The following is a 12,103-nucleotide window of genomic DNA, read 5'->3' as shown; positions in this document are numbered from 1 at the left end:
AGGTACCTCATCTGCATGACTTTCCTCAACAGCCATTTTAGCATTCCTCCAGGCTGCTCTGGGCTGTTTCATCAAGCTTCAGATTCTTCTCATGAGAGAGAGATGAGGTAAGCAGGGCTCTCCATTTAGGCTTCAAAACAGCCATGTAATGCTATGTGAAATTCTATGCAGCCATGGTATAGGGTGGCATGCAGAGAGCAAACACTCATACATCCATGATCATATCATCAAAGCCTGGCATGTCCATGATAGGTCAATAGAGAAATTCCGTGATAAACTGGATAGCTCTGTTAGATAACATAGCTAAGTTATATTGAGAGAAAAAGGGGGTGTCCATTCAGACATTGTATATGTTTCACTTAATCAGTGAAAACTCTAGAAATAATCTGGATCACAATTATCATCACAGTGTCCCCTTTACCTCCCTAGGTAAGCAAGTGTACTTAAAGTCAGGTGACTGGGACTAGAATCTGCCAGCTTCTGTTTTCTCTCCGACCTTTTTCTCACTGGTGTTTGCATTTAAAGTGTCTTTGCCTAAATGTCCATAACCTAGAAACAAACATCATCAGTATATACTTTCCTCAGAAAGAAAGCAGGGAGGTTCAGGAACGTTGTTATTCTCAGATGAAAGATTTTATGTAACTGGAGAAGAATACACTGGCAAGCAATTATTTCCAAATTCACATTTGCCAGTAGCTGCAACAAACACATTGTATGAAGCAGGCTGAACACAAACTAAAACATGACAGGCTATCTTTTGATTTTCACATAAGTGTCTGTGCTGGTTTTTATCTAATTGGAAACTGGCATATGGTTGAAGCTTCATCTAGCTGCAAGAACCCAAAAAACACCTGAAGATACCCAACATTGCTTACATAAATTACCAAACATGCTGCTGTGGTATTTGAAAAGCCACAAATCTTGTCAATCAAATGAAGTTCTAAAGAGTTTACTGTCTGTCACTTTGGCTTTTCATTGTGTCAAGGCAGAAACATTCCTTGGACACATTTAGAAAGGTTGCCTCACCAATCATCCAGTGTGTCACCAATTACTTTGTCCCTTGCTCAATGATCTACTAATATTCTCTAAGCCATAGCTGCAGTTAGAAAGCATTTTATCTGGAACTACCCACTGGAACAAGCAAAGTGGAAAAAGCCTGCTTTTGTAAACAGCACAGAAATAATCTGATTGCAGTTTTTAAGACAAATCTAGAGGATGAAGAATTCTGTAGGAATATTAATACACCAGATTACATAATTGATTTGTGAAAATGTGCTTCAGTCACTTAAGAGTATAACTCTAGAAAGCTTTGAGTCCTCTAACCATATTCCAGTAATGTACCTCAGGATGTGTTTAATTTCAAGATGCAGTACAATTTTTTTCCCTGACAAAATGAATAGAATATATGAAGTAGATTATAAAGAATTCAGAATTTTTAGAATATGGCCATTGTTCACCTACCTGGCTGTAAAATCTGTCTAATTGCTTTCTGCTTGTTTTCAACCCTGGAGTCTGATTACATTCTATGGCACAAATTCAACGTAAGTGGCATGCTACCTGCAAACAAAGCAACACAGAGATTTTTTCATGCACAATTGATTCAAGTATCTGTACAATCTATAAGGGAAGGTCAGGGAAGGGTGGTTCTCTAACTGATCAAGAAAAAGTCTTGTCAGAGGCCCAGAGGCTGTGGTCAGCTCTTCCCTCCCACACTGTGATTCCAGCATCTTCAGTTCTTCAGCCCTCTCCCTCATCTTCAGAAGTGCCATGCCCTTTTTTGATGTCTGTAATGCTTCATGGCATAGAGAAGCCATTACTGTAATAAACTCTGGAGTACATTGCTGTATTGTCTCATTTCCAGTATAACATTCTATGGTTTTAGATGGTGATAAAAGAGAACACTCAGTTCAAGCTTAGATCTAGCCTAAGACAGTTTGCTGGAGTACCTGACAAAATAATCACAAATTTGAACTACAATCTTCTAAGCATTATTGTATTTCAACCTACGTCTCATAAAAAGTTACCTGCTCTCACTTCTTCCTCTTCTAAAGGAAAAGAAATTTCAGTATTGATAATGCAACATACACACCAATACTTTGCAATCAATTTCTGAATCGGTTGCCTTTGTCTGGTAGATACCTGAAACATTTAACAGTTTATAGTTTCTTGACTGCTCTATTCAGTTGTACCCACTGTTTCATGCATTGACTCATTCATAGCCTGCTGTTTTCAGAATATGGAAACTCAGAATCCACTGTGTTTTCCTTCCTCTTATTCCAAGAGAAGCAAAAATTGTCTCCTGTAAGTCAGTCCTGATTTGTAGGCACTAGAAATGTACCCTCACTAGTAGAAGGTAATTTCCTAAGAAACTTGGGGTTTTTTTCACTCATATTTTGCCATTGTATTTATATACACAGTCTTATACCTACAAAGAATCATGAAATGCCTTTTCATTGAGGAGATAATATTTTGTTTTTTCTTTCTGTCATAAAAGTTTATATACCTCCTTTTCACTGTAGTGTCTATAAATTTGTGTAGTCTTAAGCCTCCTACTGAACAGCATTTCAGCAGGTGTTAGCCCTGGTTTTCTGGGCTTGGGTTTCCTGGGTTCAGCTCTTCCAAAAAGTAGTGCCCAAAAGAGGTCTGAATTTTTTAAAGGGATGCTTAAGAAGAGAAAAATTTGAATCTGAACATGAATCATCATCTTTCTGAAACATTAAAAGAGCTTAATACCATTTTCAGCTCATCATTACACAGTGGATATGCTGTGTCCAAACAAAAATGTACACAATTACAGTATTTTGTAAAAGAACTACATTCATTTGGTCCATTACCTGTCATTCCCACATTTGATATGCCAAGTTTAGCAAATATAGATGACATGGGATAAGTTATTAGCAGCTGTATTTTCAAATAACATCATTTCTGGACATCAGGGATAATAATCCAAATCAAGTAAGTTATTTTTTCTGCATCTACAGATAAAGCTATGCCAATTTTGAGCTGTAATTTGAAGTTTATTTAATTACCATCACAGGCTCTATTTGTTTACAAATAGTGGGGTATATATTTCATATTTTTATTATTTTTATTATTTTTGTATCTGCACTAATCTGAGGCAAACAGTGCAATTCTAATTTGTCTTGCGTATTTTTTCACATGTGAATATTTTTAAAGTATCAAGTTTAGCCAACTTTGTTTGAGATTTTAGGTACAACCTATTTAGTACCTTTGAATAAAAATGGCAATGAATAAGAAATCCTATTTCAGAGTTGTTTTAAAGACTAGGTATGCAGCAAATAAGCCAGCTAAAATTACATCTTGTTTAAGGGCATCTGCACTAACATACTGTAAGTTGTCTGAAGTGAATTAAGTATTTTCAATTACAACATCATACTCTGGTGTCTTCTCTGTCTCAGTTTTATTCAAAGCTCCAGCCTGGGGTCTCTTCCAGATATACATGTGTGTTGTAAGTGATGCAACTGCGACTAAAAGAATAACGTCGGCAACTCCAGTCTGCCAACACTCATTTTGCAATTGTTACTAATGCCTTATTGCCAATTTTTGCCATCAGTTGCTGACAGTTTATATGAAAGCATGATTTTTTTGTATACAGACACTAGATTTTCTAATGCTTGTCCTTGCTGTCATATGCTAGAGGTTCCATATGAATGCCAGGCCTCTGTAAAAATACTGCCTTGAGGCTTTGCGTTAAGGTTTTGCATATGTTTGTTATGGTAAAATCTAAAAATTGAGCCTTTCACTATCAACTGTGTAGAGATTTTTCAAATCCTTTCCTGGCATGCCATGTCCATTGTACATTTTTAGTCACTAAAGCCTTCAGGTTAGTATCCCTAGCAGCCACATCAGATACAAATCTCCTAACAAAACATATCATCCCCATAAACCTCTGTATGCTTTCTTTTTGTGTGGGTGGAAGGATATTGACAACTGACAGTATAATATTGGAAGCCACCTCTACCCTGTTTTCTTGAACTTGTTTGAGTGGCTTATTTCTTTACTTCTCAGTTTACTATTTACTGAGGGAACCATGAGATCTCTTTAGAGCTTTTTGGAGTTTCTGGTTCTTTCCTTCCTTTCCCCATGAGAATACCATCTATGCAAATCGATATTATAAAATATCTTTTTTACCTCTTTGTGAAATACAACAGGTATATAGCATAACCGAAAAAGCATTCATGGTTAAAGTAATAATAGCTTCCAAATAGTGTGTTAAAATATGCAGATGTAAACTTTTTTTTTTTTCTCCTGGAGAAATATGCTGGAACTCAGAAGAAGCATCTAATGTAGGAAAAATATCTTGCAGCCAAAAATAATCTTTCTTCATACATATGGGAAAGTATTGCTGATTTACACATTTCGCTTCTCGGAATGTAGGCAAAGAGTTCAATATTTCTTTTCCAAAATTTATAAAGTACTAATTTATATCGCAGCCTCTTCAAATGCCTCCATTTTATCTAGTGCATTTGAGAGATTCAGGGATATTCATAGGTATAGGTATAACACAACAGTGAGGGTCTAACACTGTATTTTAACCACTTTTCAGTACCACCAGCTTCTCATTAAAAACATGATCCTCTATTATCTTGGAGCTTCTGCTCCTCTCCAGTATATTCTTTCACAAAGAAATCTAGTATCTGACCTTAAGTGACGATTCTTATTTCCCACAAGTATTATAGACGTTAGCTTTCCAATATTTTGTTTTAGTCTTGCATCTGTAGATCACTAACCTCACTGCCTAATTTAAGTTTTACCTGCCTGCATTTAACAACACAAAGTTTTCTTTGCGAATCCTTCCACCAGCTTCAGAGATCATGTTATCTTGGGCACAAATCTATGAGGAATAGGGAATCTAAATTTAAAAGTCAAACTTCTTCACAGCTACCCAGGATACTTTCTTTTTGCTGAGACCTTTCTTTTCCCTGTAAATGCCAAATTAACAAAAGCATCCGAGGGTGGGTACATGAGGGTCAGGAGGGTGTGTGTTGAGAGTGACATCAACTGAGACAATAAAAGGGCTTCTAAGTTACTTAGAAGCTCTATTTTAAAGTTACATTAAAGGGGTCCACTAAACCAATTCAGTAGTCTTTAAATATACTTGACATCAAGAGACAGTCATCTGGCGACATACCCAAACCAGAAATCTGTTTAAGATACTATCTGGTAAGTATACTCTACTTTATTTCCAAGTTCTCTAGAAGACTTATTTAGTAAATCTTATCATTGATTCTTTATTCATTTTTACATTAGCTTCTTTTCAGACTCTTAAAAATAAAGTGAATATTAGTAAGATCAAACTGTTTTATTATCTGAATCAAATTTGTGAAATGAAAAAATCTGAGACAGAGAGTTAGAAATATCTTCAAGTGAATCCAACTCCTGAATTTGTAATATTGGGTTTGATGGACTGCTAGGACCACATTCATACTCTCATGTAAGATACCATGTAATAAATGCTTTTCTGACCTAGAGTAGAGATGCAGAAAATATTGCAAAAATGGCATTGTGGAGTTTTATATTTCTTAAGTTTCATTTACTCTGTATCAAATTTCTTAAGCTATAACAAAAAGATGCCTTTTCTGGCTGCCAATACTGAAAATCCAAACTGGAAACTGGTATTTGGACTTTGTCATTTCTGCCTGTTGTAGCGTCATCAGTAATAAATATTTTCCAAATATATCCCAAGTGGCAGTTTTGCTGATGATGTACAAAGCGGAGTGGAATTCATACTGGCAATGAAGGATTATCACTGAAAAAAATGAGGGGCTCAGTTCTGATTTCTCTCATGTAATTAAATGGGGAATGACATAACTCAGTAGAGTGATGCCTCTATGCAAAATTGTCAAGAAAAGTGCCAGCCTCTTCATTCTAAAGAATATGCAAAAGAAATAGATAAAAGAACAAAACTTTTCACTTGCATAGCTAGTGAAATTTCAACATACTCGGAGCATATGATTTTTAATAAAAATAATAGTATTAATGGAAGAACAGGGTGCTTTTCACCCAATTATCCAAGAGATGGGTACCTATATGATGATGATGCAGGGCAACTAAGGCTGGCCAAAGTTCTTAGACTTGCCTACAAAGTACCAGTAAGTTGCTCACAAAATTAGTATTGGAACTAAATTCTTTGTCTGCATTCCTTGCTCTAACACATATCACAAAAAAAAAAATTCAAAATCACTTCTCTGATGTCTTTCTTCAACTTTTTTCTAAACTAAATTTCTTTGGAATTAACAGAAATTACTTGAAATACAGATTTATACATGTATTCATTTCTATCTTTGTAGACAAAATGACTTCTATAAAAAATCTGGCCAGGACTGCAATCATTTTATATGCCATATGCTTTTTTACAAACTCTGATGGAAGACCAATGATGTAAGTACATTATTATACACTTCCAAAGTTTGGAGGATGACTTTAGCTGTTCTTGAGAACATGGTTGGTTTGTCTGTATGTAAGTTTATGTCTATGCGAGTCTTTCTGACCCTGCTTTTGAACCCTTTGGCCAAGCTGGCCAAACTCTGTCCTCTAGATACAGCTGTAGAGATCTCAGGTACTCTGAGTTCTTACACATTTTTTTAAAATAGGCAGCTGAGTAGAGGGAGAAAAATCATATAAGTGTTCTCTTAGGAATATCATTGGGTAAGCTGCATCTCTTATTAGATGCTTGGGGGGGGTCTACACAGGAGAGCATCTTCTTTACTGTGCGAGAATCTAGCTGGAACTTGCACTTAGACACTAACATCAATCAGCACCGAGACAGAAATCCACAGGAAATCATGTTTCCTTAGCTCTAGTGTTCACAGAAAACTACCACTGAATAAATGCCATAGTGTTGTTAACCAGTTACCTATTATCGTATAAGCCCTAGGCTCACCTACAACAGCTAAAATAAATCATAAATATATAGTCAAACAACATTGTCACAAACTGGACTACTTCCCATTTTTGACGCCTTCTCACTAATATATCCACTACCAATAACAAATCACCATCCACCCTCCTTCTCGTCTCCAGATGTTATTCTATCCCTTACAAATTAGAAAGGTAGGTTCTATGGCTCTGTATTGCGATACCTCACAAAAGTTCCCAAACCTGTTTTTTTGAGTGAAGATCTAGAATTCAAGAGGGGCCACTATGAGTCTCTTTCTTTGCTTTTCTTTCATTCAGGAAAAGATCAGTGAGTGAGATGCAATTAATGCATAATCTTGGAGAGCATCGACACACCGTGGAGAGACAGGACTGGCTTCAGATGAAACTGCAGGATGTACACAGTGCCCTCGAGGATGCTAGGACCCAGAGACCTCGAAACAAGGATGATATTGTCCTGGGTGAGATAAGAAGTCGGAGGCTGCTCCCTGAGCATTTGCGGGCAGCAATGCAGAAGAAATCCATCGATCTGGACAAAGCTTACATGGATGTACTCTTTAAAACAAAGCCATAATGAAATAAGCCAGAGCATTATGTCTGTCCAAGTAAGCACGTGTCTGTATATCATTGATCAAGTAGGGCATTTTATTATTATTTATTCAAACTGCAATAAGGATTAAAGGCTCCATTCAAGATTGTAGCCCCATTGAGTTAGACATTTCACAACCAAATAATAAAATGTATTTACAGTCTACCCATGACCATTGCTGCTAATTTCTGGGTATCTTTTAAATGGCTAATGTATCTTATACATTCCCAGCATAAAAAGAAAAAGAAACCCAAAACAGTAAGAAGTTGAAAAATCATTTAAGACCAGTTCTACTACTCTTACATGGACAGCATTTGTATGTAATCACTAGGCCCACTTGTACTATTAACCAACAATGAATAAATGCAGTAGAACCTGTCTCCAGAATAGGGCACCATTTTGCCTAGGGTTAGATTTTGTTTAACTTTGTACTAATGAAAATATGTAAACTTGAATCCACATTTATTTTCAGAAGAAGGCTTAAAATCAGACAAACATTAATTACATAGCAAAAGCTGCATGATAATAATTTAGGATTAAAGAGTGCAAACATGAAAAATTAAAGTGGAAGGCAAAGCTTAAGATTAAAGTACAATGGGATAAAATTAAAACAAATTCTGTATTAAATAGAAGAATGAAATTTTACAACTACTGAAATGAAGGGAAGGTTTGATTACCTTCCCCTCCTCCAAAAGATGATAACCTATAATTAACTGCAGAAACAGTGGGAGCAGAGATGGTAGCACATATCTAAGCATGGCCCTAACTATAGAATTGGGAAATGATTCTATACCAGACAATTACAATTGAAACAAAAATCTTGCAATATATATTTTTTGTCCCTCATTTTCTCTGTAAACTATCTATTCTCTGAATTTCTGTATATTGTGTTAGGCTTCATGCGTAAGTATTTTTTGTTTGTGAGACCAGTGGCTCTCATAAATAAAATCACTCATATGCATTTTTTTGTAGAATTGGGATCTCAGTTTGCCAAATCCCCAAAATGAAAACCATTAACAAGCAGAAATCAACCTGGGAGAGGAACCATTAGCTGTAATACATTCAAACTCTAAGCAGGACTCAAAAAGAATCGGACATAAATATGGATGGAAAAAATCAATTACGATAACAATAATTTAAAAAAGCAGCAAATACAAAGTTATTTTGAATGGTATATGCACATATGTGCTTAGGACCCTCAATCATTTCTGACTAATAAGAACATTTTCTCAGTAGGAATAATGGTGGTTGCCTCCAAATTTGCCATTGCCAGAGCTCAAACTTAGATGAATTGCTGCTCTAAGCCTAAGTGTCTATATGTATGTTCTCATATCACTTCTTATTTGCTTGTTTCATGTCTAGCACACCTTGGGGAACCTAGCAAAAAACACATAAATCATTACAAATATAAATGCAATCTGCTGGAGGCTAGAAAGGTACTTGTAACTAGTGAACTGTAGTATATCTTGGCTATACTTTTAGTAATGTAAAGGCCCTGATGCTGCAAGCAGATGGTATGCCCGTGCACGTTGGTACGCCCCACACACAGCCAAGGGTTCTATGCCACTTGTCTATTTGTAGAATCGAGGCCTTAAAGTGCACTTTCTATTTATTCTTTTATCAGACATCTGTGCTAACTTAAAGAAATAAAATTGCATTTTTGTACCTATGTCTCACTTATGTATTACCAAATAAAGTGGACCAAAAGCTCTTGGACATTATTTTAAAGCATAATAACTGACTGACCTGTAACTATTCTGATATAATTCAGCATTTGGGGCAAGATTATTAAGCCACTTTATCTTATTACAGCAATATAAATACAAAAATAATGATGAAAGCAATTTTTATTTTTCCTTTTGTCTTTCCTGCACACAAAATCATACTGATGGTTAAACAAAAGGTGTCTACCTAGCACAAACCTATTTATGTCCCCTTACAATAATGACACATGTGCAGAAACTATATAATCTTCAAGTGCCAAATTCATAAACTGTTTCATTTTGATCTAAACAAAGAATTCTATTATCTAAACAACTTGTTCTTCCTAATCTTCAGCTATCCAGTAGATGAAAGATGCTTACATAAATATTTAAATTTTCTGTACACTTAAAAAAATACTTGTTGCTTACAAAGGGCTTCAGGGTCAGAGACAGATGATGCACGACTGAACATCGTTTAGCTAGAAATATGGCCACAGACAAACCATGCTCAGCACTGTCTCATTTATGGCTAAAATCATGTTTGCTTTGCCCACATACAGTGTGACTCTTCAGAAGGACTAAAGACAGCACAGTGGCAGATGAATTAGTGCTAGGTAACGCCCATTAGAAAAAAGATGTAATTTGAATGAAATTACTTACTAATGGTAATTATCTAGACAACAGATTTGTTATGGCTTTTCAGCTTAAACCTCTGATCAGTGTAGCAGCAGTCAAAACAGCAAAATGTTGAGTGGGGCAGAGGATGGTATCAAAAATGTTTTAATACCATGATATATTGCAAATATTCATCTTCATCTGGACTAACGCATGCAATTTTGGTCATCTCTCTTTCATGGATTAAGGGGACTATAAAGAGGATAGTAAGAAATAATAGGGACACTAAAAGAATGTGGTTTCTATGTACATACTTCCTTTCAAGGCAGAAAACCTTGCTTTGTGATCTGACAAGGCCTTTTTGCTAAGACCTGTGTCCTTGAAGACCTACCCTGTGCAGATGGATATCTATTGTACACACCTGTTTTTTATAAAATTCTCAGTGAAAAAAAATATAATCGTGTCTCTTACTCATGACCGATTGAAACAAGAAGCACTAATATCAATATCCATCCTCAGGGGAAGTAAAACAGTAGAATGTGAAAAAAAAACAGAAACCCATGAAAAATTAACAAAACCAAAATCACAAGAACTCTAATAAAAACTAGATAAACTGTAAGATCTGTAGGTAAAACTTAGTGCTGGTAATTTAACTGCTAGTGGTTTGGCTTTCTTAGCTGCTTCTAGCTTTGGCTGTTGTAAATACTGCTGTTTAATATTGCTCAGCTCACAAACAGCACGTAACATCTGACTCCTTGCCTAGTTAGCGCATTCTAACAGCTTTTGTGGGCTGCTTGGCCGTCATTGTTCTGCTGGTGGATTTCTAGAACTGTGTGGTTTATCTCTGTGGTTATTGTTAAAGGATGGAAAAGAGAATTTGTTTACCAGATTCATGTTTTGCTGGATATTGTAGCAAAGCTTGTGTCTTTTATGGGGCATTTTAATATAGCAAAGACACAAATCCTTGCTCTATTGCCCCCTCTTTCCCTCCTCTCCCCAATGAGCATAAGGTATACAACCTGTCTGTCTAATATTCCCTGCGTCAAGCAGTCAGATCTGCTAATGCATCAGGCAAGTCCAGAGGTGTACACTCACTGAATCTTTAGATTAATACCTAGGTGTCCCTGAAAGAGGAGGATGCTCTGTAAGATATATAAGAAGCACACGAGAGGCATTGGCTGTAGAGTTCCAGTCTCTGGAATCTGATAGCAAATTTGTCAACTTCCTCCACCAGACGTTAAATCAGAACCCCTGCTTAAGGTGAATATACTCATCAGTAGGATATAGATTCATGTTCCCTCTTACCTGCATGTTTTACCTGGGAGGTCTGGTCCAACAGTGGCTTAGAATAGCATTTTATGAGACTCTGAGAAGACCCCATACACGGTGGTTGATCTTCACACTGGGGCTGCCCCAAAGTATCCACTGTGCAACCAAACTGGCTTCCCACAGTGCACAAAGGACAACAGATGAACACTAAAAAGTTTGGGTAGAGATGTGCTCCTTCTCTTCCTCCTCCCAAACTCTCCACTAATTCCAATTTGCTTCAATATATTATTGTCTGGAGTTCTACAGTACTTTCACCTGATATGGAACTTAAGCTCTGCCTGTATTTAATAATGATGCTATGGAGAATTATCTTAGAAAAGAGACAAATGTTGTCTTTAGATCTGAATACAGTTGGGGCTTGGTATCATTTTGTTCCCCTCCATGAGGAATGCAAAGGGCTTAACTGTCATCTTAACTCTGACACTTCATTACACTGAAGTTGCCAGCAATGTGGGACATGATAGTTCTGCTGGGGTATTATGGAACAAAAGCCACATCCACTAATTATAGCCCTAAATAGACTGCAGGTTACACAGACTCCATATAACCAATAGGGCTGTACAAACCTAAAAATTACAGTTCTGATTTAAACCAGGAATCAGTTTTACGATGAAGGTTGAGATAGCAAAGATGTCAGCTCGTCTAGCTAAACTGTATTATATCCTTCTTTGGCTTTTTCTTCTATGCCTGGCAGGGATAGATGGATGCAGGTGCCAGAGTACCACGGGGCTACACTAGAGGCCTGGGTGCTGGGTACATGCTGCCATGTAATACCGGTAACGGTTGTTCCTCGGAACACCTGTGTGTAAACACTGACAGGGCTCCAGCGGGAAGGCAGCTGCCCAGTCATCATCCCCTCAGTGTAGCTCTACAGGGCAAAGTTTGGCTCATCTGCCTCGTCTTTCCCAATTACCTTTCCGTGGCGGCAGGCGAGGAGCAGCTCTTCCCGCCGGCGGGTGGCGCTCGCTCT

At 36.9% G+C, this 12,103-nt stretch overlaps 1 protein-coding gene across 1 annotated transcript; it reads left to right on the top strand.

Moving 5' to 3' along the window:
* Positions 1-6,316: 6,316 nt before the first annotated feature.
* On the top strand, positions 6,317-7,471 carry PTH (parathyroid hormone). The gene is made up of 2 exons (XM_009288840.1): positions 6,317-6,402; positions 7,198-7,471. Exons 1-2 carry the CDS (start codon positions 6,317-6,319, stop codon positions 7,469-7,471), a joined length of 360 nt encoding a protein of 119 aa, XP_009287115.1.
* The last annotated feature ends 4,632 nt before the right edge of the window (positions 7,472-12,103 follow it).

Source organism: Aptenodytes forsteri, unplaced genomic scaffold (genome assembly GCF_000699145.1).
Source record: "Aptenodytes forsteri isolate BGI_AS27 unplaced genomic scaffold, ASM69914v1 Scaffold8, whole genome shotgun sequence".
Lineage (NCBI taxonomy): Eukaryota > Metazoa > Chordata > Aves > Sphenisciformes > Spheniscidae > Aptenodytes > Aptenodytes forsteri.
This window is presented reverse-complemented; position numbering and strand designations above follow the sequence as displayed.